This window comes from Talaromyces stipitatus, genomic scaffold, assembly GCF_000003125.1.
Source record: "Talaromyces stipitatus ATCC 10500 scf_1105507295515 genomic scaffold, whole genome shotgun sequence".
Classification (NCBI taxonomy): Eukaryota; Fungi; Ascomycota; class Eurotiomycetes; order Eurotiales; family Trichocomaceae; genus Talaromyces; species Talaromyces stipitatus.
The window spans coordinates 1,080,750-1,107,538 of NW_002990118.1; the positions used below are offsets into that span (position 1 = coordinate 1,080,750).

Here is a 26,789-nt window from a genome sequence, read left to right on the forward strand (position 1 = left end):
CGGAGAGAATTTCCGGGAGCATATTAAATGAACATTTCCCCTTTTCGGCCGAATACTCCATACAAAATGTCATCATTCAGAAACCTAATCGGCCACATGCCAGATCTCGCTTGTAAAGTATCTTTTCGATTTTTTTGCACCCACTCAAGACTGGATCTGTATCTTTTTCACCCAAATTGGGCAATTTACATACTTCCGTACGAACCTTACGCTCAGAAAACTCTATATAACTCGTACCGAGTTAACTGATTTGGTACATAAACCGTGGTGAAGATCGAAAAAATCGGGGATTGTCAAAAACCTCTAAAAAACTTTGTACGATACTAATGCCTGTCTGAAGCCTAGCGAGTTATTAATGGATACCCCTGATCTAACCCCTATTTTGACTATGCATAGCCCGTAGAACATCCAAGGCTCGGCTAGGATGTTCTTTAGCCCTAAGATTGTGTCAAACCCCGAAATCAATAAAGTTACAAGACATGCTAACTACGTAGATAGTGCATCTCAATACTACGTAGCAGAGAGAACGTAGAAAATGACAGCCCCGCAGAATCCACATCATGTGGCAAAATTCCACATTTAACCCCTTAAGCACTTAACTCCGTAATATTCTGGCGAAAGTTTAGTTTCAACTGGAAAATCTCAGGTTTGACGTACGTGTTTAAAACTCGACAAAACAATACCATTGAATACAAGCGGGGACCAGGCTGAATCAGTGCAATAGAGATAAAAGCGAGAAACACTACTGTATCCACGATGTGCATACACTACGTAGTTAGGCGATAGTAGGCTGTATTATGATCTACGTATTAGGTAAGTCCAACTACGTAACATAACTAAGTTAGTGATAATGAAGATACAAAGTTATCTAAGATTTGGGGAGATCGGACGAATTACTGCGGCTAGCATCGTTAAATGCTTCGTTGAGTTTTAGTTCTTGTTTCTCTAGTCGAACATTAAGTATCCTAACATGGTAAGAATATGTATGGCTATTATTCTGAAGTTTGCAACAGGTATGACATCAATACGAAATGCAGGACAGAAATGGACAGGGTATCATCTCGATCAGACCTCAACAGACAACCTTGAAAAGCAAGCAGAGAAAAGCAATGCGCCGGATCCACGCAAATAGAGCATAGCATATAGGTGCAGGGGACGTTTAGGAAGACGATATAATTTGATAGACAGGTAGAGAAAAGAAACCAGCAGCCCGCTCGTCGTGTGGGCTAGTTAGAAGTATTAAATATGTAATATCGTGTAATTTTGTGATAGCTGGAACCTTCCCATTGAAAGACTCCGTTGTATGTATAGAGGACCATCCTCATCAATGCCTCGAATGAGGTGGTGACATTGATGCTTCGACATCACTCATCGGCGAATGTCCTCGTGAGAGATGCTCTCCATCGCTGTTTCGAAGCTGATTCCGAAGTGCAGGTAATTGTCGTCTTCGGGCATTGATGAACCAGTTACTGATCTATAGACAAACATGTCAGAAAGATTATGAAGATAAAATAGAGAACGGATAGACAAACCTGACTCATAGTCAAATTCGTTTCATTCATAAATCTCTGTTTATCCTCCTCTGTGGGGTATGGATGATCCAAATGTTCATGAAACCACGCACGCAAAACATCCGTAACGTTTTTCGGCAGGTTGCCTCTTCTCCTTTTACCGCGCGAGTCGAGTAGATCATTGGCACCACCACCGCCGCCACCCATTGCACCGAAACTCGTCGACGAAGCGGGTAGCGTATGACTGTGTCCGCTCATAGGTGAAGGGTAATCATAATCAGCACTCTGTCCAGAGTGGTTACTGCTCGGATACGAGGATCCCATGTATGGCTGTTGAGCGGCATAGCGGGCTGGATCGTATGCGTTCTGATTATCGTACATGGCTGTACCAGAGGCTGATCGATATCTCCGGTCATCTTCCGTGCTTCCTCGCGATGAAATATATCCCCTTCCTGAGCTTGATCCAGATCGGCTGGATGCATCATCGTAGGAGCTCATCGGACGGCCACGGTGGTGACGGCTCGAAGATTGTAGATTTCTTAAAGGAGGTAATAGCTGATTTGGTCTACCTCGTCCGCTGGATCCTGTTGTTGATGATGAATGCGGGTATGGAAGTGGAGATATTGATTTGTTGTAAGAAGAAGGATCTGGTGTACGATGGCGATCTGTGGACTGAGATTGCGAGGAATAGTATGCCGCTTGATCTATTTCTTTATGAAGATGTTCTGGTAGGAGCTGGGAGTCACGTCAGTAAGTTAGGACTCTCCGAGAAATTGCATGGCTTAACGCACTTCACGAAAAGACGGAAGAGTCTGACTGCCAGGCGCAGGATATCCACCGGTATAAGTAAGAGCCATATCGTTGTTCTCTTTGCGATGATTTCTATCTGATCCTCGTCCGGGTGGTTGAGACATGCGGATTGACCAATTCCTGGCTCAGCGTTTCTCCCCTGCTTCTTCCTTATAATTCGATTGATTGTTTCACTTCACTTCAGTTTCTGCCTCTCGCCTCTATAGTCGGTTTGTGTTTGAATAGTCCGTCAATTCGTTGAGTCGCACTTCGTTAAATATTCGTAATTTCGTTTGTGTTTCCTCCCAATAAACGCATCAATTTCGAGGTAACAATTGACCCATGCCCAATTCCAGTTCAAATATATCCAATTCCAGATTGCTAGTTGAACTCGGTCGTGTAGATAGGTCGTATGAAGAATTGTCGGTATAGTTATTATCGAAGCCCGGTAAACCTTTTTCGTGATCTGCCGGAGTGGGTAAAGAGTATAATAAAACAAGATATAAAAAAATAAAGAAGAGAAGATAACAAAGCCGATCCAAATATGTATCTAAAACAAGAAAAAGAACCCCCAAAAAAAAGAAGACGTCCTGAATTCGGTTGCCGTAAGCTCAACAATGTCAAGAAGCCTACAACCCGCAAGACGAACCGGGATATGATTATTAGAACAAAGTTAGGCCAGAAAAAGCGAGGATCTGAGAAATGAGAATGTAGAATTCCAATATAACGAAAAAATAAAACCAGGAAGAGAGGGAAGGAGGAACCAGATCAGAGATGCAGATGAGATCCGGGGAGCAGGGCTCTACTTTAATAAGAATTTAGGCTTTACTTCTTTTTCCATTTTAGACCGTGACAGTGATGACCTCAAGTAGGTTAGATCTGATTATCCAATCCTAAACCTACATATCCGTACATCGTGCCCGTATTTACTTACAAGATGTATGTATGTGTATAGTGTCATACATAAGGGAAAACTAGCTCGGTCTAACCAAAACGACCAAAAACCCCATACCGTAAAAAACCTAAGATTTTTATGGAGCCCTTGATCCCCTGTCTCGTCCTGTAAACGTAAAGACAAGAGATGCTGGTTTGACTGGGTCCAAAAATTCCGATACTTTGGTGGCTTCCACCCCCTCCCTCCAGGACTAGTTTGAAGACGCTAGCTCCTGTAAATTCCCAAAGTCAAAAATTAATTCGTGATTTCTTCGGTTCACGGAAAAAGAACTTGACAGATTAGACAGCTCGTTCCTATGTAAGATATTACTTATTTAGTACTGGTTGGCTTAAAGAGGCCCAAGAGTGGAGGATGACGGCTGAATCAAGGTTATGCAAGGCGATGGCCTTAAAAATCCCACCCATAAGAGTGACTTGATATTATTATGGGGCCCTGTTGGACCCAAACTCTTTTTTCCTTTTTCTTTCTTTTTTTGGGTATTGTTCTTTTTTCTTTTTTTTTCGTTCTTTGGTTGTTCCTTGGAACCGAGGAGAGTGTTCTAAGGAATGTACTGCGGAGACCGGTAAGTGGCTCTCTGGAATTGATTGTTGTACTTGGCAGTGTTTTAACGATGTACTATGTAGTACTACTATAGTACATAGCTGACAGAAATTGTATTGCATTTGTCAACGACTGTCTCTGTTCCGTCGCGATCTGACGATGGATCAACCAGCGCTGTTATACATGGGATTGGCACCCACGATTTGAGTGGATTATGGAACCATGAGAGTGGATCAAGCCAGCTATCGTACGTGCAGGTCGCACTACCTAATCGGCTAATCCTAGTGGTAAGCTGTAACTAGAAAACGACGAGAGAATGAAAATCGAAAGAGATAGAGCGGCCGAATTTTGACCGGACAGATTTATTATTATGTTAGCTCTGAACTTTATTAACATCAAACTAGATCGACTTTGACTCCCGTTTTGTATGCAATACACAGACAGCTCTACGGAGTAAGCCGGCGTGCGTTTTTAACTTGTTATAGGGTTTTGGGTGTGCATAATAACTAGGAGAACTATCGTAACCGCCGGTGGAGCAGGTCAACGCGAACAGGCATGGTTGGATTTACTCGACATCTTTCCTGCAGTCAGAATTGGAATGACGATCGTGTTCAAGTTCCGCAACATTGTCTACTACGTAACTACACGTAGTACGAGAGTAAATGTTTAGAATGCAGGCGAAGAAATTGTCGAAATCTCCACCGGAAGAGGTTCCGTACGTCGCGTCCCGTTTGGGTTAGTGAGCCCTAATCTGCAGCATAATGAGCATATTAATAAGAAAAACTGTGTGCGCTAGACGACTACGTCCGCGGCGTAATCAGTATGTATCACAGTATCAAAAATTGAGACGAGAGATCGGCGGACTTCATCTGTCATGGAAAAGCTTATGAGCAGCCACAACATCTGACAGGCACCTCGAGATGCCGCGAATCCAGGCTTTCTTCCGTACTAGTTTATCAGATAATTGGACTAGGGACACATCCATGGTACCTGAAGGCACCAGGATAATCCGAATACAAGGCCGTTTTTCAAGCGGTACGTATATGCTACGGTTCTTCTGCTTGATCATGCACCCTGCATACTGCACATTCACTCCATTTTCTTACATACGTGCCGCAGTAGGATCGAAATGCATGCAAGTATCCTAAACTGGAGGGGGAAGAGATAGTCATACTAATGACTTCCGGTCCATCACCGAGACTGCGGAATGGAGAATTCCATACTCCGTGAAAGCCGTGGTCCGTACCATTAGTATTTAGACGGTTAGTGTCTTTCTATTCGGTTCCTCCGTGGACTGCACCAAGAAAATGACACACAGACATTTAAACCTAGATGAATTCGGATATAAACTCCGCTAATGCAACAATCGATTGATCTCAATTTCCGTGACGAGTCAGCACATTGCATTCGAATTGTTGGCATTGCCGAATTCTGCCTTCTGAGGGGTGATCAGTGAGCCAAATCCAGGGTTGCTCCATCCTCTTTTCGTACCTTGAGCATGGCGCTAGAAATTACTATGTAGTAATTAGTAAGGCAAGTGGGCTCGACCCATAACTTTGTTCAATGTCCTACTGTATACGAATGATCCACATCAAGACCCTGCTATACGAAAAAGCTTCGAATTCTGAAGATAAAGGGCTCAAGGGGCAACAGCAAGTCGGATTGCTGTGAACCCTATCGTAAGAACTGTTGAATATGGGAAGTATAACGGTGGTTGATGATTGGAGGCCGGTTGGTGCTGCATCTCCATATGTACGTCTAGTGCAGGATGCAATGCACCACCGCCAGCTGGCTTTGACCAGAAAATGAAAATTTCCAATTATAACTATTTTGCTATTATGCCTCTCAGGTAAACTATAGCAAGCTGCTCACTAAATTTCAGAATAGTTCATCTATATACTGCACAGATATCAAAACCTATGAATTAGTTAATATATTGTAATAATTCCATGAATCCACCCGAATATTCGCAAGTATTAATCAATTATTGACGCCTACGGTTAATTGATTGCATAGAGCCGAGGTTCAATGCCGAGGGAGAATATCATATTAGTGTCGAATGAAGATCCACCAGTAACTCGTACCAGCGAGGTAATAATCGGGCATATTAAGTCCACACTAAATTACTAGTCGAGCCAATCAAGTAGCTAGCTGTCTTTATTTATCGACTATTCAATAATTCTAGTGATGATTTGACTTTGATAGTGAGGGCATGTGCTGTCGAAAAAGACAGGGATGGACGCTCATAATCTGATACTACCAAGGTTAATTGATTGTGATTTGTGAGTCAAATCCCAGATTGTAACTATAAAAACTGTCATATCATACGGTATGATATATTTTTTAGTTATAATTGAGTATTATACTGACATTAGTTTATATTGTGATATAGGTAATTCCATATCCAACAGAATTGCAGTACTATAAACTACTGTAGCGAACAGGTGTTCGTGCATGTATGCTGAATAATCCGATCGATCTAAAAAATTATTAAGGAAAAAGTATCAACCAATCAGCGTTGCAAGAATTAAGCCTAAGTACCCACCTTCCTAAAACAGAAAACTGGGTGGAAAAGGAAGGTGCCAAGTTCCCACCTGCGCTCGCTCCTTCCTTTGTTCGTCGTCGAGTTCCTTCCTTTTGTCATAAGTTAGAAGAACGTCCTTACATAATCCCACCAACTAAATTAAGTTACAACAATCTTCTCCTTCAACATCCCGAGCTACGTTCGTTAGCGTCCATGCTACGTATTGTTCTGTCTGATGCATTTCATACACAGAAATGAGCGCCGAATAGGATGCATAATTCCATATGGGTCTGGACTCTTCCTGTCGATCGCGTATTTTGCTTACTCCTGCACGCCTCAAAAGTCAATGCGATAGGGCAAACCCAGGTTGCCACATTCCACGGAACGTTCCATCGAGTTTCCACCGGTTGCCCTACTTCTACCGGGGTTTCAAGATTATGGAAAATTCCAGAGAACTTTCGGTTTGAAGCTTGCTGTTTTTGTAGCAATGATTCATCGAAACATAGGTTGTCCCAGGGCCATGGGGCATTCTCCGGATCGCGGCATATATGTGATTCCATGGGTGGTCACGTCGGACCGCGAACAAAAGTGTCAGCCACATGCAACCCAATGAATTGGGTACCACGCCAGCTAGGCTATTGGCTAACTCGGGTGTGTGTGGTGTATGGCTGCCGCTAGTTAAATGTGGACCCTCGCGATTTTCAGATTTCTAGCCAGACTCTAATCCACTCGCCAACTACGTCACGCAAATGCCCACCCCTGTGAAAGAACTAGCCAAGATGAATGAGACTACGACAGGAGCTCAATCCATTTACGGCCGAGTCCCGAGGATATGGCACCAGGCATGGGGGCCAGGGGCAGCAGAGCGCTAAGATATGCTCTCTCCTTCGTGCTGCTACAGACTTTAGATGCCTGAGAGTACTCCCAGATTTAGGGAATCTTGAGGAACTTCGATGCGAAAGTTTGTCTGGGCAAAAGTTTAAACATGGTTCAGTCTTAACCTAACATGAAACCTACTCCAGACGAAGAAAGTTGTGGAAGTGGTGCGGCGGATGAAACATACTCATAGTGCGAATCGTACCCACCTCGCTTGAAGGACAATGTCAGAAAGGACACCGACAGCAGTCCGATCCAGTGGATACTCGAATAGCATTGATCGGCCGCACAGCGAATGAGCTGGTAGATCCTGGGTTCAGCGTACATCGGTAGGGGTTCTTGCGATATGTGCGGGGCAGACACGATGTACTAGTACAATCGGATTGACAGGCTGCCACCGATACTAGGCATGTATGTATAAAACTAGTCTTGTACCCGATGTTACGGAGTATTTGAGTCCTCGTTTGGCAGAGCCCCATCGGACTATTCTCGATGCAGATCGCAAAGTCTGTACGTCCTGTACAGTGTGCATCCGTCAGTGGTGATAAGAATCCAGGTTGAAACTTGACAGTCAGACATTGTGTGACGCCCGCAACACGGATCGAATCATCTAATCCTTATAGATGAGACTTTTCCATAGAACTTATTCCCTCCAATCTTTCAGTGGTCCACAGACCGAAACGCTACTTTCGATCTTCCCAACGAGGACAGTATGGGCTAAATTTCCGCATCTGGTATAGAACTAGACTCCATTTCATACATCCGATACGAGGTTCCCACGTTTCTAAATCGAGAATCGAACATCATAATTTCACTCACTCACGAGCTGCGGATGCCAAATCTTGGAAATATGTTTATCCTTGAGACTTTCGTACTGTGAACCTCCACTTGGTGATTCAGCTAGTACGTACGTACTTGACGTAGGGGGTTGTCCGGAATATCTCCAGCTGCGCCTCGTTGCCGCCAACTGGGTCGATTCGAGAGACGAATGTGGCAAGAGCTTTCGAGGTCGTACTGTAGGTAGATTGACCTGCAGTATGCTTAATCGTTCTTATTTTTACATGCTGTAGCACACGGTTATGTCCTACGTAGTACGAAGTGTGCAGTCGCTTTGCGTCGACGTCTCGAGTTCCGGTGTCTACCCAGATGCTCTAGAATGTATTTGAGTCCTTCGTCATGAAGTGTGCTATCCTATGATGTGGATTATTTAATTGGATACAATGAGATCTGTGGCTTGTATTAGTTGCAGAGCATATCCATACCAGCCACACGGAGACGCCAACATCTCTCCCCATATCGCCACAATACAATACGTATGCAAAGCAATAATATCGAGACTATAGCCAGCATACACAGCATCACCGCCACAATCCAGGATCTAACCACCTGCATAACCAAGATCGAGGTGCGATCAATATGTGGCTGCCTACATTCCGTTCAATATCAGGTTACATACCTCCCTTTAGAATTAGAGGGATTGGCATGTGGATAGTAGTGTCCTGTCATGTCATGTCATGTCATGTCATGCAAGATTTACTTTTTCACCTGTCAGATCTAACGTACATACTCAACGTACTCTGAACATCAGGTGGGTGGAGGAAGATACCTAGGTACACAATTATCATGTACGGTTACGTACATGCGCAGTTTTTGTTCCTTGCGTCGAACATATACATATATCCCTTTCTACGCGAGATATTCGGGGCCGAGTATTTTCCTGAATATCTACTATCTAGGAAGAATAGACATCGAGGAAGCGTTTTGGTAGTGAAGAGATGTATGCATAATCGAGGGTATTATACATTCAATCAACATCCATCGGGGCGATCGGTTAGGCAAGTTTGACGAGTCTGGAAGGCTTTAGTATATTCCTAAAGTTTATTAGTGGCCGTGGCTGGTTAGGCAATTGGCATTCCTTATTTTTAGTACCTGTTGGCACTATACTCTGTACCCAATTGAAGCATGAAATTTCAAGTTCATTCGTCTAAAACCGAACGATGTGTTAGGTAGATATCCCTGGAAGCGCTGTGTAGTTAGTTGCAGCATGTAACTCTAAAGGCTTCGCCTCTTCAGTGTACATCCTAGCCTTGCTGGAAGTATATTGATTTATATCTCATTCTTATCCAATGTTCAAAATTGCTCCTGCCCCAAAGTTTGCTTATCATGCTCTGCCAAAAAACCTCTATGGCAATTCTTTTGGGGCTCCCGATCGGGAAAATTAGGGGTTTGTTCTACCTTCCTATCTAGGTATTTCGTCAACAACGTCCTGAGAATCTGTGATGCATCGAACATCATATCGCGAAGCATACTCAGTATTGTCAGGTGTAAATAATATTGATGAAGTTACTAGAGAGTATACCGAGGTAAGTAACGCATGATCTTCATGGCGGGCCATGCAATGGGGCGTGACGCGATGCATCTGAAATTGTACCCTGGGTCCAGCTATATCAGTGAGTTGTTATACATATAATACTACCCTAGCTGCTAGTTACATGATCCATAGTACATACGTCGTGTGCACAGTCGTCGGTTTCATGCAATCTACCCATAGACATTGAAGAGACAATCTCTCCTCTCTGGTGAATGCCTTGTACAACATCGTTTAGCTCGTATACATCACCACCATGAGTATGCGCACGGCCTAATCATACCTAAGATATGATATCCAGTCCAATTCTCGGATATTGGGCTTAATATTTAAATCGAATTTACTTCGGTACGCTATCTGACTAGTATATAACATATGTCATGCATGTTACCGCGGTCATCTGAATCAATACATTGACCTGTATGTACCTAAATCTAGGATTTACAGGGTCAAACCAGGTTGTCGGGTCAATCTCTTCTCATTAGTTACAGAATACACAGTAGTATTTTGTTATACAAATACGTAACATACGTAGTATCAAGCTAATGAAGCATCTGCTGACATGCATGCTTCTTTTCTTTTCTCGGATTATTGATCCTTTCATCGATGATCTTCTCAATAAGGTAGATCGGGCTAATCGGGAAGATCTGCCTTTCGCTTAGTCGGAGTCGAAGAAAAAGAAAAGAGATGGGTAAAGTAAAGTTCTTACGGAAAACTGAAAGAAGAATGGCCGGTCTTAGGAATGTGAGTTATCATAAAAAAAAAAGAAAAACCTCGAGATCCATGTTATGGGTACGTGCACGATCTTACTTGGAAATTTGGGAAAATGTAGAGTGGCCAATTAGATCTATTTTCTTGTCTTTGTTTCTTTTTTCTCTTTTTCTGCATGGTTCGTGTGTCAGAAAGGTGCCTTGTGACCCCTTTACATGGGCTACTCAATGACTTGATCAAGATACATCTATACACATCGTGGCGAGACATTCGATGCAAGGATTAACGATGCCATATTCAGCAGAAAAGGTCAAGGCTCAGATGACAGAAAGAGATGTCAGCGCTTACCAATCGATGATTCATGTAACAATGTGAACAATATTTCCCTTTCACATACGATACGATGGAAAGCTGGTTTGGACCATCTCCCGACTGCGAATGATTTTATACATACATTCTCTAATATGGATTACAACATATAAGTACCTTATAATAACACTTTTCAATTAAGTATGGATCCTCGGTCCAGTTTTTGAGCATTCACTTTTCTTTTCGAAATCCTACATGGCACATTCTACAGCCACATTACACAGTTACTACATAACTGCTACATTGCAAGGCGAATGCTCTCTCCTTTATTTGTTTGTAGACATCAAGACCGAGCATCTCCGTTGAATGTATACCTGTTACCTTTGTATTATGTGGATTCTTCATTGCCGTACATGGCCTTGCCTGTCAAAGAGACAGGCACGTACGTGTTGTAAGCATGAGTCAGAACTCGGATTAGAACGAATCTTGTCAACTACCTGCTCGACCAAATATTTCCAAGGCGTACACAAATCAAACTACGTTTGTTCAATACCAATAACTGATATGTACTTTTAGCCTACTGCTAGTCCACCTGTCAAGGTGTCATGCGCTGTATGTGTCAGATAACGAGCTACTTTGTTCTCCATATCCTTTGTCCTAGGTATGTGACCACTATTGAAGATCAACAATCACAAGTGATCTTTGTGGCCTCTCCTAATCGAGCCATCGGAGTATATAAAGTCTATGGCACTGCCGATCTTCCAGATCCGAATAATAAAATATATCCTAGCGTTCACGTTGATCAAAAGCTCGCAAAGATTTTTCCTAGCTCCTAGCTCTTAGTGTCGATAGATGTCGTACCTGGATCCATATGCACAAAGGATATACTTGCGCTATAAAATACTCTAAGAAATACCTAAATATGCCACCTCGTGGGTTGGATAGAACTAGAAATATCATCTGACCGCCAAATCCATTATCTCGAAAATAAGTCAGCACTTTAATGCAAGTTTGATACTCTCCTACAGGGATATTCCCTGTATCATAACCCTGTCATGTCCGTGAAGCTAAGGTCTCAAAGAGGCCTGTTAGTATGGAGGTTACACATACACAACAGCTCAGAGCAAGGTGCTGGTTACACGAGGCATGTCAAAGAAAGACAAACAGGCTGCTCGGAAAGACATCCATGGAGAGTCTGTGAGCCACGGGCTTTGCGATATTCTGTGGTTGACCGTGATCAATTTGATATATTCATGCAATAATAGTCCATTAATGAATAATGAATGTCGAGTTTACGCTTCTTTGTTGTGATCTTGACCATCGAGGCAGATGTTATCTGAGTGCATATGCAATCTCCTCGGCTAAGTTGTGCACCGACAGTATGAGAACTATGTGCTGGTAAAGTGGACGATCTTAGAAAGATAACCGACAACTGTCCTTTTGGAGGGCGGCAAAAGCATGGGAATAAAGCCGTCGGTATTTGGAATTAGGGCTCCTTCGACTCTTGAGCGATCAAGCAAACAACTTCAATGACATTATGTAGGTGCTTTTGACATGTGTATTTCAACTCACATACGTGTAAAATTCTGTAAGTAGGTTATTAAATGGTACTTTGAGTTTGAAGACCTTCCTGAACTCGCCATCAAACAGTTATAGTATGCACCCAGATAGGGATATTAGACAATAATTCAACGGGGTGGCGTCTAGGTATTTCTTTTTAAAAGTATATCTTCCTGTATGAGTTCATATTTTTCTTTAACCACCATTTAAGTTTCATTAAAAAATAACTACTACTTTGGTATAGAATTGATATGATATGACACTAGGAGTTATCATGCCAAGTGCGAGTATACACATCTTTATATACACTATATTCAGCTATCAACATCGATGGATGCAGCGTAAACCGGGGTATTGGGTATGCCTTGATAAGCCCATCTAGCAAGGATGCCCATCCTTATTTAGCTTCGAGGCAGGGTACAACACACTCGGCAAGCCACTAGCCATTGGCACAGAGACATCACCACTGTCACTGACAGTAATGTTTGTGCAAGAAATCAACTCAGTAACCACAGTTCCGGCGGTATAGTTTGTTCCAGAAATTGCCAAGCTGTAAGAAGAGGCATCTGCGCCTGAGTTTGAAAGCACGGTGATGACTTGGCTACCGTTGGTTCCTTTGCGGATGGCGAGGTTGTTGGTATCTTGATAGATTGGATTGGCCTGGAAGGCATTCGTTAGAGATTGCATATCATCAATTAAAGAATACAGCACATACCTTGTATGTAGTATATCCCTTATCTAATTGGATAGCATAGTTCCGGATCTTATTGAGCTTTGCAATGAATTGATAAAGTTCAGCAGTCGTATCAAATCCGCTCAACCAAGTCGCTTCACGGTTGAGAGGAACACTGCCGCCACTGTAGTGCTGCTCCTGACCAGAATAAATAATGGGAATACCGTCCGACAAGATGGTAAAAGCAAGTGCATTCTTCGCCAACGCAAAGTCTGAAGTGTAGTTAGCGAATCGCGGGTTGTCGTGGTTCTCGACAAAGGTTCCCAATAGATTGGAATCGGCACAGTCGGATTTGACGGTGTTGATCATGTCGTACAAGTCCGAGATGCTACCGCTGCTGCTCTCAAAGGCACGCAAGAGAGGGAAATACATTGGGTAGTTGAGGACTCCGTCGAGGTAGTTCTGGTAAGGGCATGCAATAGCTGCGTCACCATTGAAAACTTCACCCACGCAGTAAACACCAGAGGCATTGTTCCAGGCAGGCCAGAAATCCTTTTGCACTTCTAGTGCCGAGTCAAGACGGAGACCGTCGACTGTACATATTATTAGCAACGGGACTTCTTGACAGATAGTTGAAAAGAGAACCGCTCACTGGAGTAGTTTGCAACCAATTCTGGGATCCAAGTGTACCACATGTTTTGCACATCGGTACTCTCCGTATCTAAGTCTGGAAGTGAGACAGTATTATCGCCTTCCCAGCATTGCTCCACCATGGTCAAGTTGTTGTAGTCTGTGATCTCGCAATAAGGATGGAAATAGTCCTGGCTATTGAAAGGATTGAAAACAGAGTAGTCCACGTCTGTGCCAGCGCCGGCGTAACCCTTAGATAATGAGTAAGTCTGTGACTGCTCACGAGCTTGAATACTTGCAGTAAACCTACCATATGGTTTGCCACGACATCAACCATGAGATACATATCACGATCATGGAGAGCCGAAGCCAATGCTTTCAAATCCGCGGCCGTACCATAGTTTGAATTGATGGAATTACTATCCCATTACAGTCAGTCACAACGCAATCCGTGATCTTAGGTTATGAGGCTTACATATCCTGTTGCCAGTATCCGTGATAGGACTCGCCATCCGCAGTGGACTGATTCAGCTGCTCAGTAACAGGAGTGATCCAAATGGCCGTGAAGCCCATGTTCTGGATATAATCCAACTGTGTGAAGTATCAGTTTTGCAGAGTACATAATAATTAGCTATGCTTGACATGCCTGGTTGATAATTCCTTGCCATGATCCTCCACAGTAATGCTGAATGAAGTCAGTTCACATGTACTGTCAAATACTTCCAGAACCTGGAACGTACTCCTAATTGAGCATCGCATTCTGCTGTTGTCGAATTGTCTGATCGAGCGAATCGATCAGTCAGAAGAAAATAAACAGACCTTGAGCGCCATTCATCTGGCGTTGCGGCTTTGACAACAGCCAAAAGACTTGCAACTGTGGCGCATGTGATGAAGGAAACTTTCATTGTAACAAACAATTTGTTTGAAACGAATGGAATATACGAACAAAGAAGGAAAATAGATTGTACCACGAAGCATAAAATTTTAGTATACCCAAACAAAACCTCGGATATCTATGCCCTCCGAAGAAAAAGAAAAGATTGACTCCTGGGAACGGTTCCACCCCTTCTCTTAAATGTTGAAACTTTTTCAAGTGGAAGTTCATAACTACACCATTGTTTTCAAAAAATCCGGATTTCATCCCCAAACGATCTGATTCAGTTGACCGAAACGACGAGACAGGTACTGGAATGTTATGGTAGCGGGGGCGGAGATGGCCTACGATAGCTGGGCGACGATCGTCAGGCGCTACTACTGAGTGTCATTGCATACCCATATAGCGCGAGGATGCATAGGCACAGTACATAGATAGAATTCTGAAAGTATCAAGGCTATCTAATGCATGCTAAATACATCGTCAGCACATCCCTACGGATTAATATCGGTATATCTAGCAAATGCTGTTTCTGGTCAAAGAGAATGAAACTGCTATTAGCATCTACATATGTTAATGCCTGTTGTTTCACCATGTATGCTAGTACTGGTCTGCCCCGAATTAAAGACTCAAACTGCCGAAGAATCCGAACAATCAAGTCTTCATACTAGTTAAGAAACGTTGCCCTACCGGGACATTTACTGCTGATGAAACTGAGCATGCAAATGGTCTTGGAAATAGAATCCTTTCGATGCGTGAACGATGAGTTTTATATCATACGTACCTGAGAGAGAAAAATTCTTCCTTGGGTTTTCAAGTTATAGACTCTGTGGAGTTATACTGGGGAGGACACGTCCACCTCTTACTTCATGATGCATAATTATTTTCGGTATTTTTGCATATAACAAACTACCTGGCACCTATAGTAGTTACTGGGATATATAACCACTGGATAGTACATAGATTCCCCGTGCGGTGTGCATATAGAAAACTTTTCGAGGAGCATAATCATGCCATAGTATAGAGCGACCTTGGAAAAGAATTGACCATCTGGTATTCACACGTCAATGCATGCTAAATGCTTAGTCAATGTTATTCACCGATTGGGAGATAAACTTACAACGCTCAATCCATGTCTGGAACGGAAATTGAACATCTAAGAATTTCTGGGTAGTATAGAGGGCTATACGAAGCTGATTACAAGGTGGAAACTTGAGCGTCAGCTTATATTGACTGCTTACTCTAGTAGTGCTAGCTAGCGATTGTTTACGTAGTCAAATATACGAAACAACGGGCCAATCCTAAGAATCAAGTCTGCTACTCATTTGCTTGTACAGACTCTAGGGCTATCCACAGTATCTAGACGACTTCTGCGTACGCACTGATTGTCACAATGGCATCAGAGAACTGCGGTGTGCTAAGCACTGTAAATTTTGGCGAGTTAAGTAGTAACCAATGTACGGAAAATGGACTCCGAATCATCAAGTGTACTTACTTAAGACCGGTCAAGTTTATACTGTCATGCTGGGGGCCGAAAATACGAAACATTCCTTCATAAGGAAGAGGCCCGTAACGGTCTATCTTCCGAATTTCAAGTACATACTACCATAGAACTTGGCTATAACGAACCGAAGGCCTCTCAGGACCTAAGTCAATATGCAGCAGTGATTTTATCTAGAGATGAAGGCTGTGGGCTTACTGAGTGCCCTGGCTCGTCATAGGGCACGCGCACACCAAAGATTATGATAAATGACTAATGATTAATGATTTAATCATGATTAATTCTCGCGTAGTAATGAAAAATCCCAAGTCCAGCAGTTCTCGTAGCTGATACATATCGAGGACAGCAGCAGAGTATATGATAAGCGTCACGGTGTACATCTTGTGTATTTGTATAAGGCCCTTCAGCCTGCTTTTGCCACCTCTTGAATATGTGTGTCGACGCTATCTAGTATAGCTAGCTAGTATCCACATAACAATTAGTCGTAGTCGAAAAATTGCAGGCTGCGGTATTTCTTCAGTCTGAAAGGTATCCCCTCTTATCAGCGCTCATCTGTTTGATAGTCTTTTTGCAATTTTGGGTGAGCCTGCTTTGAATACCTTTAGCTACTAAATTCAAAACATGTGACGGGCAACGGATAAATCTTATTATTCTACTCCGGTTGTATATAATTATGATTTAATCATTAATTAAAATCATAATGATTATGATTTAGGGGTAAAACTAATGATCATGATTATGGGAATAGGTAAAAAAATCATAATCATCATCATTAGCGTGCCCTAACTCGTGAATTCTGGTTGAAGATTTCGGAGAAGTGAGCGTCAAATCAGAGATCAGATCGAAGGAACAAATTATCAGGGGTAAATTAGAGGGCTCAGGGAATGCTCCAATGGCATAAACTTCTTCCTGGGCGGTTCGGGTGACTTATTTAGTTGCTAAAGTTAATGGGCCCGGCCCTCAACCACTGCCGATGCAGCAATGACTTCCAAGAACGAATACTGGCAGCCCGCCATGATCCCGAGATCAGTCCCGATAATCATTCTCGAAATTGAGTGGAAAAGACAAGATCTGAGCAGGAGCTAGGAATTGCCTTTCCATTGGTACGACGATCACCGCACTATTCACGTGTCAAATCCCTCAATGCGACGTCAATCGGACATTCGGCGAGTGTTTTAACCCACCTAAAGCCCTAGCTCAGAGCTTAACCCAGCCAACTAACACAAAATCTGAACTGAGTGTCCTAGATTGTGGGGTTGTATCTTGCAATTTGCGGAGTGCATACTACATGCTGGGATGCCGGCATTGAAATTTTTCAATATTTTCACGAGTCTCAGAGAGCGGAGAAAAGCCGGATCAAAGGGAAAGAAAAAGAACAAAGCTTCCTCTCCCGGGATCTGTGCCACGTACATATAGAACTACCGAGGAAGCAAGGGCTCGAGAATTTGTGATTCGGCTGAAGACGAAGTAACCACTCCTGCAATATGAGACGGCCATCAATCGTTGTCTGCTGATCCTCAGTTCTTACTGGTCCATGAGATAGATTACCTTGACTATAAGCGATGTTTTGCAGCTCTAGGCTTTGATCATCATGGACGAACAAGGTACACGACCGGTAGTTGTCCGTCTACTTAAACAGATATCTTGGCTGATGGATTCCATATATTATTCCTTGTAAGAATTTACAAATAAGCATTCGAAAATCTTGTCGATCACTCTCTTTATTGTATTTCTCTTTCTTGTTCTTCTTTACCAGGTTGACACGCCGACATCATGGCTGTCACTGCTGTTCTGGCCGCACTTAACCTGCTGATCTCGGTGCAGGGAGCGGTAGTGGAGTCTGTCCCGCGTGCATCAGGATCACTGGACTCGTGGTTGGCAGCTGAAACCCCCATTGCACTGCAGGGAGTATTGAACAATATCGGTTCTGGAGGTGTCTTTACTGAGGGAGCGGTTGAGGGTATTGTCATTGCGAGCCCTAGCAAAGCCGATCCGAACTGTAAGCTAATAGTATTTTGAGATGTTTTTGTTCCTTCAAACTGAAGATACAAAGCTAGAACCAAGAATGATTTATGAACAACATCTAATGCTTTGTAGATTACTACACGTGGACTCGAGACTCAGCACTCACTCTCAAGACCCTGGTCGATAACTTCATTGCCGGTGCTTCTGACCTAGAATCCACAATTAAGGACTACATCAACATCGAATCTGTCCTCCAAGGAGTTTCAAACCCATCTGGTAGCATAACAGACGGGTCTGGACTCGGAGAACCGAAGTTCAATGTGGATGGGACGGCTTTTACGGGTGCGTGGGGCCGTCCTCAAAGAGACGGCCCTGCTTTGCGAGCGACTGCAATGATTGCATATGCTAATTACCTGATTGTAAGTGGTGCAAAATGATTGACGAAAGAGTTTCCGAATGAAGAAGTGCGTCTGACTTCATTGAAATAGGATAATGGTCAAACTTCTACCGCAAAAGAGATCATTTGGCCTATTGTGCAAAATGACTTGGCCTATGTCGCTCAGTATTGGAATCAGACTACATTTGGTGAGGCATACTTTCTATCTAACTATTGGGCCCATAGCTAATAATGGCGGTGAAAGATTTATGGGAAGAAACACAAGGATCATCCTTTTTCACAACAACTGCCCAACACCGAGCATTAGTCGAGGGCAACACCCTAGCTACAGCCCTTGGAGAGTCTTGTGCCAACTGCGTCTCTCAGGCTCCTCAGATCCTGTGTTTCCTGCAATCATATTGGACTGGCTCATATATCCTCGCCAACTTTGCGAATAACGGCCGTACAGGCTTGGATGCCAATTCAATTCTCGGAGTTATCGAAACCTTTGATCCGGAGGCAAGTAGTTGCGACGACGTAACTTTTCAGCCCTGCTCCGAGCGAGCTCTGGCTAGCCACAAGGCTGTTACAGATTCTTTCCGAAGCATATACTCACTCAACTCTGGTATTGCTGCTGGCTCTGCCGTTGCAGTTGGTCGTTACCCTGAAGATGTATACCAAGCTGGCAATCCTTGGTACTTAGCTACTACTGCGGCAGCAGAGCAGCTGTATGATGCAATCTATCAATGGAACAAGATTGGTTTTATTAATATTACTTCTATCAGCTTGAGCTTCTTCCAAGCTATCTACCCTTCTGCGGCGACTGGTACATATGCTGCTGGCTCGTCGACATTCAATGCTCTCATCTCGGCTGTGAAGACATACGCGGATGGATACATGAGTGTTGTTGAGAGGTATACGCCGGCCGATGGTACACTTTCAGAACAGTTTCAGCGGGACAATGGGGTACCATTGTCCGCCTCCGCGTTGACTTGGTCCTATGCTGCACTTCTCACAGCAGCTGCCCGACGTGCTGGTACAGTGCCAGCTTCATGGGGCTCCAGTAAGGCAAACACCGTGCCAACAACTTGCTCCGCGAGCTCCGCAAAAGGAAGCTACACATCTGCTACCAACACAGCCTGGCCTACGGCGCCTACAAGCAGCACAAGACCCTCATGCACCCCCCCAAGTGATGTGTCTGTCACGTTCCAAGAGATTGTCACCACTAGCCCAGGTCAAGATATCTACTTGACAGGCAATATCTCGGCGCTCGGTAGTTGGTCCACCACTGCTGGAAAGGCCATTGCGCTGAGTGCTCAGGACTATCGCTCAGCTGATAATTTGTGGTATGTTGCTTTGACGCTGCCCTCTGATACCGCTTTTGAGTACAAGTTCTTCAAGAATGAGAGTGGCATGATAATTTGGGAAGATGATCCCAATCGCGTTTATGTTGTGCCTAGTGACTGCGGTGTGAGCACTGCATGCATAAATGATAGCTGGCAGTAGTAATATTACTACCAGAAGGTATGTATATCTGGGGTGAGGGCGAAGGTAGAAATAAAGTGGTATAGGAACAACGGATTGCTCTCTTCCAATTTTATATAGTAAAGCTGGTCTATAATGAAATAAAGATTGCACCTGGCTATGATGAACAGAAGGCCACCCAAGATTTAAGTCTATAAGTATAGAGGTAGCTTTGATCTAGAGATAAGACCTCTCTAATATTCTAATCCCTTGTAGTATTAACTATTGAGATGCTCTTCAGTTCCATATTAAGCTAATCAAAGCTGGGAGTAGTATAGTATGGAGCGGCCTCCCTTTCGTTATAGCTCAGTTTTACTACATGACCCTGCCAAGGATGTATACTAATTAACTGCTTATTGAGAGTTTTGGTGTGTTAGAATCTAGCATGACATCTCAAGCGTTATCTTCATTTCGTCCTCCTCATATCACCTGTATAAAGGTGCTCAGGAGTATATGAGCATTCTACGTATAGCTTATAACTAAGTGATTTTGTGAAGCCTTTTAGAAACTTGACGCTACCCAGCAACCGAGGTGTTGGCCGTGTACTGAGGGACATAACATATCTAAATGTAAAGCCAATTTCACAAAAGTCCCGGCCTGTGTATTACCACCTACATGTGCTCATTGAAGCGCAACGATACTGTCTGGATCATCCTCCGCTGGCACGAACTTGAGTAAAGATCCTCGGCAGCAACAGAAAAATGAGAACACTTGACGTATTCGTTACGGGACATGAGCCAAGAAAAAGTGTGGTAGTGATAATGCTTGAGCGGCCATGACTGATGCTCGCGGAGGCCTTGAAATGCGAAATTCAAGCGTTCCTCTTCATCAGTACAGACCTCAAGAAGAAGTTCTTGATTGAGTTGTAGTACTTGCCAATATAGGTATGCAGCAATTTAGGGTGCGTCCCCAGGATCCATTTTGACTTGAGTTTTTCGTTCAATGTGGTAAACTTGTTAATTGAGGCTGCTGCTGCGGTTTGCCGAGAAAGCGACTCATAATCAGCAGGATTGGACGTCTCTAGTAGAGTCTCCAGGACAGCTTGACCAACTCAGTCAGCTGCGTCATTCAAGGCCATGAAATTGGTCAAAACAACCACAGCGCTCTGAGATTCAGGTAGAAAAATCAGGGAAGTGGCATATCCGGATATGCTGCCTTGATAGTAAAGCAATTCAGTACCCGGAGATTCAGGGCCGACTTTTGGCATCTCCTTCAAGACTCACCCGGATAGAATGATATTAGTGGATAGTGGCCGCTCATGATGTTTTTCAGATGTTTAAGCGGAAGATCTGGCGTCGATGCCCGGCCTGGTTCTCTCTGATCGACAAGTGCTCTAAGCAAGGCTTGTGACCAAGCCAGCAAATCGTTGACCGAACTTCGAAGACCCACTGCTGAGGACATGATTTCACCGTCAGCCAGTTCTGGCCAAGAAATAGAATATGGGATGCGTCCTCGAGAGCAACATATGGTTTCGCGATATTGTCGTCCGGTCCTTTATTATTCCAAAATATTGCTCGGTTGAGATGTAATGGCTCCAAGAGCTTTTCCTTGATTGCGGTACCCCAGCTTCTACCCTATAGTGCTTCTATAGCTTCGCCCACAAGAGCAAAATGCCAGTTATTCATGTTACCCGCGCTTCGATATTTATAGAATTTTGGTAAATAGTTGACAATAGGCACAGTTTGATTTGTGTCTAGGAGGAGACCATTATCATTGTCGAACCAATACTGACTTGACCTCGCCATACCGGTGCATTGGGAAGGCACATCTTCTGTTGTAGCCTGGTTTATCTCCTCGTCTCGGTGAAACTTTGGAAGGATCTCGTGTAACGGTGTCCCCTATGTAATCTTCGCTTTCTCAGCCATGATTCCGAAGAGGGATGAAGTGAATGCCTTGGTCCGTGAGGCAATTCCATAAATGGTATCCGAGTCCGGTTTTAGACCAGCCTCAATGTCACGAGAACCAAAATTATTGCGGAATAGAACTTCCCCATGGTGGAGTACGACTAGAGACAGTCCAGTAGTGCCAGATGATTCACAAATGTGCTCAATGGCCGAGCAGACAAATGAGTTCCAATGCTCTCATCCTTGCAGAAAGGTTACGCGAGAAGAATAAGAAGGTATTACCCACCGAGAGTACGTTCTATATATTGCAAGTTTGACACGTGCTGGAACGGGGAGCGAACACTTCAGTTCCTCGAGGTCCTTGTTGTCAGGAGAGGACTGTATGGTTTCTTCCACGCAACTCAGATTATCGCCTACATGGATGAGATGATTTCCACATCCACCTGAGGAGGGAACGAAACAGCTATATTAGGGCAGCAGCGCTATTGTCTGTTCTAGGGGCATGTTCCGAAGTCACTGGTAGAAATGTACTTAGGTAACTTCCAAGGCTTTCTCTACGTCAATTATAGTAGGAAACTGGCAATATATTGAGGCCAAAGGAACACTGAATACCTCCACACAGCAACACATATAGGTGCAGGCTTCCTCCTTGAATAGACATTTAAGATTAATGTACAGTTTCCAGAACTTGTAACAGACTGAGAACGTTGGTATATTCGGAACAAAATGCAATAAATCAGAATCCCGCTCCGCCGCCCTTCACCCTCGTTCCATAATGCATGAAGCTATGTCATCATTCATATTCGTCAATCAGTTATTATTTATTCATTGTGAAAGTAAATTGATTAGAAGGTGAGGCAGCAGATGGCGAAGTCGGGGAGAGGAACGAACGGTGCGGCTGTGGTTGGTGACTAGGATTATAACTCGGCCGGATTCGAGAGAGGATGTTTATGATATCGAGCAGAAACTCCTCGCTATTGATATTACGAGTGTTTGGAGAGAAGTTGTCCACGGCGAAATGTGCCATTGGCGGTTGACTGTGAGGTTGATAGGAATGGTCTTGCATTCCGGGGTTTGTGTTCATCATTGAAAGTCTTCGTTCCTGGGTCTGCGAAAATACTGTTAGTCATGTTTATACACAAACTAGAGATTTATACATGGAGAAATAAAAATAGGCCCCTCACACTAATCGTTTGGAATACCATCGAACCCTGAAATACATCCATCACAGCCTTTGCAACCAACACCGGGAAATGAAACGGCAGCAAAGCATCTGTAGTCCTGAAACGTGACAAATTACTCATTGAAAGTTTCCAAGCCATGACTTGCAGCCATTGTTGCGTAAGAACGCTGTCGAGATTCTGGATCTCTGCAACACTTCCAATAGGAATTGGCTTACTAAATTGATGGTTCATATCTCGTACGTTGGCCCGGCCAGTAATCATGCTTGCTATAAAGTTTTCATCACATTCAATAGATATCCAGTCATATAGCTCGGCTGTGATCTTCTCGAATATATTGATGAGGTTATGGAAACTGTATTGTACCATATGATCTTCCGATGGAATAATACTGGGCTTTCGAATGGAGTTTCGAAGCATGATGGGCTTTGCTTGCTGAAGAGCGTACGCTCTGTGAAGCCGAGAATGTTAGCAAGCGCTCCTAAGATGTACAGGATCTCAACAGGACACACCGTTCAGCCACAAACAATAGCCAGAACACCCTCCTCCGCTCCTCACCCTCCTCTTCTCCAAACGCGGAGTAAGTAGCTTCTCGATGCAACCCCAGCGTCAAGGCCATTGATGTAGCTTGACTAAGATAAAACCAAGCCTGGTCGTGATGATTCAAATTGCCGTATGCGGCAAACAAAAATAACGAAGTAAGTAAGGATTCGAGATTGACTTGTTCGCAGATGTTGTTGCATTCATTTCTCGCGTTGGTTGCTTCCGTCAAAATCTCTATTCCTGATAGAGCCAGTGCAGAATCGGGATATGATTGAGAGGACGGGTCGACCATGGCCTCTAACTGAAGTTGAATGTGGGTTGCAGCACATAGCGCGGCTATGAATGCATATCGCTGTGTACTAAGCTGTTCGGGATGTTGACTGTCATTGACAATTTGCTCGGGGTTGAGAATCGGTATAATGGGATACAAGGATTTCAGGTAGATGTTCAAGTGAGCCAAAATAATTGCGGCAGATAGGCGTCTGGAATGTGACATAGACTGAGATCGGGGCTGTGTTTGTGGTTGATGTGGCTGCAATGCGTTTTGAGACGGCCCTTGTGGAAGTAACGCCGTTTGGTGATAGCCACTGGAACTATTCGGCAGCTCATATTGTGAATCAACAGATTCCGGTGAAGAGTAAGCTTCATATGTCTGCTGGATATTGATATTCCAGGGTACTGGAGCGGACCAGCCTTCCACTATCGACGAAAGGTCAGCGGCCCCTTTAACCAATGTCAAGAAACAGATAATGAATGAAGTTACTCACGTGGGACCATCAGCTCAGACTGACTTGTCTGATCGGCAATACTCTGAGGAGGAGTCGGATATTGTGTGACTAATGATTGTAAAGGTGCAAGAGGATACAATGTACGGAACTTGGGTCCCTTTCTCTGTAGAACATCGCAGTAAGAGCAGGACAACAATAGCCGCTGACACTTATCACATGGCTGAGCGCGATTGCATTTGATTTTGCGTCTTCGACAATTGTCACAGGCCTGTTTAGAAGTCTTTTGAGGAGTAGGAGTAGCAGGAGGGGGGGAAGCTGCACCGCCCTTGGTTTCGAATATGGGCTCCATTGTTAGGATGATAATCAAAATTCCGAGATACGCTTAGCATAAATCTCGAATCGGGATTTTTGTTATGCTAAGACTGCACATGGTACTGCAAGGTGTACCTGGTGATCGGTTATATTAGGCAATGTACAACCATGGCCTAGATGTAGATGAAATCTCAGCCGAATAAACTGGATATTGCATCTCTTTTATTTGACTTCCTACATGATTACGTGTGGATACTCTGTAACTATACCATACATACTTAGTTATTCGATTGGGCTAGGCACCTTTGAGAAGTCATTAGATACTAGATACGGATGGTGACGTTGACCTTGATTTTTGAACAGTATCTAAGCCTCCGTCGTATGTATTGACGAATAGATTGCCTGGGGAAAAGGGCCGGGGGAAAATCTTACGCTTAGTTATGAGCAACTAAATTCTCCGGCGCCTCCGCATAAGGTAGAGTGCATGTCAGGAGCCACTCAGCTAAACCAACAACGTTTTAGTTAAATAGACTTGTCTGAACAAAATCTCGATATTGAAGCACCAAGATGCTGGTCTGACAGTGAAAGGTTCGATGGGAGAAGCAATCTCTAAGTCCGTAGCAAAGATACAGACTAACTTTTAACGCTAACTAAGTGTTGGCCTGGGGGTGGATCATTCTACGCCTATTTTGGCTTTCGGTGTACCTGACCCAAAGCCCTTTGGAATTGAATCAGGCCAGTCAAAGCCCTAATTACATGTGCCGATAATTAAGTTAATAGGCAGGGGTTTGCTATGTATGGCTCGCAAAGCCGAGCGTCAATCCTTGTCTACTCCGCAAAAAACCGTAATTACCAACATAACAGCGTAGCAGACTAATTAAATCAACGGAATCCAACGGACCTCCGTCACAGGCATTACCGGGTTCTCAATAGGTCGAACTAAAGTACGGTTTGCTGACTAGTACTGATTTGCATGAAACAGCTGTCACTTACGCTATCTCTTGCCAATGCTGGAACGCACCCCTCCCGACTGTTGTCCTTGGATTCCGGGGCATATTCGCGGAGACTTGGGTAGGATATGATAGAGGAGCACGATCAGTTCAATCGTACGTTCTGAAATGTCGCATTCCAATCCGGCTGACGACCATGCAGCGCATCATGCCTCGCCAGGTCGGTCTTGATTTCCTGATTTTTGTATCGATTGCTGAATGTAGTCAGTTCCCCGCGTATTGAGAGGGGCAATCATTTAAATAACTCTAACTATACCATACTTTACCACCGAAACCCGGACCTCGGGCTTGCCAGAAACATCAGCCCATTTTTGCCTTCCCACAAGTCATAATCTTCTCGGGCCATGACACTCTTCTTGACACCAACATAGCCAATCCTGATTGTGACGAAGCGACATGAGCATCATATCGTAAAGTAAAAAGAGTCTAACGCGTGATCTTCCCGAATCTGTAATCCTTCTCATATCTTACGACCAACGAGCGGGAGGAATATCTGCAGGAACCACAGCCGCTAACGCCGGAAGGTGGCCTGACCGACAGATGGTGAGCTCAGTACGGTGGAATGATTAGTCAATAGAGGAAAAGAAAAGGGCTGACCATGGAGGACGATGCCGATGAATCGTAATCGGGTGGCCCGAGTCAAGGAAACGTCAATACGATACTAGTATCCAGCCGTTCGTACTCTGAACACCTGTACAAACCCATGTCAGTTCATTCATCGAATCGATGTAACTGCACGTCACTTTCGAAATAAATTGCAGAGAATCGGAAGGTCTAGTTATAATGATCACGAGTTATTATCTAGCACTTTGACTGTGTACGATGGACAGGAGCAGTTTACAAGAGAGTGCCCAACTCTCTCCCTCATGAGGTTGGTACGTCGTTCATTTCATAACATACGTGCCAACCAATAACAGTAAACAGTCGGCAAGAAATCAGGTTTTCGGCCGTCTACCCATACAGCATTCAGACATAGCCTAACTAGCTAACTATATTATGAGCATGATATAATGCTAGTAGTATTCCGTAGTACGTACTTATTAATATAACGCCTACGAGACAAATTTTCGAGTCAAAAGGCTTCCAGAATAATTGAGAATACGAGATCCTGTCCGGTCTTCAGTACTCCGCTGAAGCCCGAAAGCATTAATGGACGGGCATATTAGGTCTTGACACCCTTGATCGGAGATGATAACTGTAGGCATACGTAGTCGATTACTCGATCTGCAGGGCAGCTTGTTAAATGGACTAACCAACACAAGAGAGTAATATCATTCAAGTTAACTCAGCTAAGAGCCTAAGCGTCTTGACTTGAGCGGAAGTGCGCAGAGAGCAGAAAAATAACGCACTTCTATATATTGGTCCTTCATTCATCGACCTCAAGAGTCGGTAATCTGCCAATAAATGTCCATGGAGGTTGGAACCGTGCGCAAACCTGCCAGGCACTAATGCATGGAATTCATCCTTGACGTAGTTTCTTAGCAC

General features: G+C 43.9%; 5 protein-coding genes across 5 annotated transcripts, besides 2 other annotated features; 1 reads left to right on the forward strand and 4 right to left on the reverse strand.

The window, feature by feature from the left end:
• Positions 1-982: 982 nt before the first annotated feature.
• On the reverse strand, positions 983-2,900 carry TSTA_044270 (homeobox transcription factor, putative). Its single transcript, XM_002484869.1, has 3 exons — positions 2,303-2,900; positions 1,533-2,246; positions 983-1,474 (listed from the first exon to the last, which is right to left on the reverse strand). Exons 1-3 carry the CDS (start codon positions 2,423-2,425, stop codon positions 1,325-1,327), a joined length of 987 nt encoding a protein of 328 aa, XP_002484914.1. The 5' UTR covers positions 2,426-2,900; the 3' UTR covers positions 983-1,324.
• Positions 2,901-3,702: 802 nt separating this feature from the next.
• Positions 3,703-3,764: a sequence feature (T-rich).
• Positions 3,765-8,690: 4,926 nt separating this feature from the next.
• Positions 8,691-8,722: a microsatellite.
• Positions 8,723-12,393: 3,671 nt separating this feature from the next.
• TSTA_044280 (alpha-amylase, putative) lies at positions 12,394-14,351 on the reverse strand (the record flags this gene model as incomplete). Its single annotated transcript, XM_002484870.1, has 7 exons — positions 12,394-12,803; positions 12,859-13,409; positions 13,469-13,697; positions 13,757-13,865; positions 13,922-14,037; positions 14,093-14,131; positions 14,187-14,351. 7 exons carry the CDS (start codon positions 14,349-14,351, stop codon positions 12,522-12,524), a joined length of 1,491 nt encoding a protein of 496 aa, XP_002484915.1. The 3' UTR covers positions 12,394-12,521.
• A 3,243-nt stretch (positions 14,352-17,594) lies between these two features.
• On the forward strand, positions 17,595-19,668 carry TSTA_044290 (glucoamylase precursor, putative; the record flags this gene model as incomplete). The annotated part of the gene is made up of 4 exons (XM_002484871.1): positions 17,595-17,820; positions 17,919-18,205; positions 18,275-18,371; positions 18,428-19,668. 4 exons carry the CDS (start codon positions 17,595-17,597, stop codon positions 19,666-19,668), a joined length of 1,851 nt encoding a protein of 616 aa, XP_002484916.1.
• A 667-nt stretch (positions 19,669-20,335) lies between these two features.
• Positions 20,336-21,087, reverse strand: TSTA_044300 (uncharacterized protein; the record flags this gene model as incomplete). Its single annotated transcript, XM_002484872.1, has 3 exons — positions 20,336-20,465; positions 20,526-20,727; positions 20,910-21,087. The coding sequence occupies 3 exons, from the start codon at positions 21,085-21,087 to the stop codon at positions 20,336-20,338; spliced, it is 510 nt and encodes a 169-aa protein (XP_002484917.1).
• A 437-nt stretch (positions 21,088-21,524) lies between these two features.
• On the reverse strand, positions 21,525-24,331 carry TSTA_044310 (C6 transcription factor (AmyR), putative; the record flags this gene model as incomplete). Its single annotated transcript, XM_002484873.1, has 8 exons — positions 21,525-21,691; positions 21,872-21,993; positions 22,062-22,084; positions 22,143-22,228; positions 22,422-22,638; positions 22,715-23,162; positions 23,224-23,932; positions 24,022-24,331. 8 exons carry the CDS (start codon positions 24,329-24,331, stop codon positions 21,525-21,527), a joined length of 2,082 nt encoding a protein of 693 aa, XP_002484918.1.
• Positions 24,332-26,789: the final 2,458 nt, after the last annotated feature.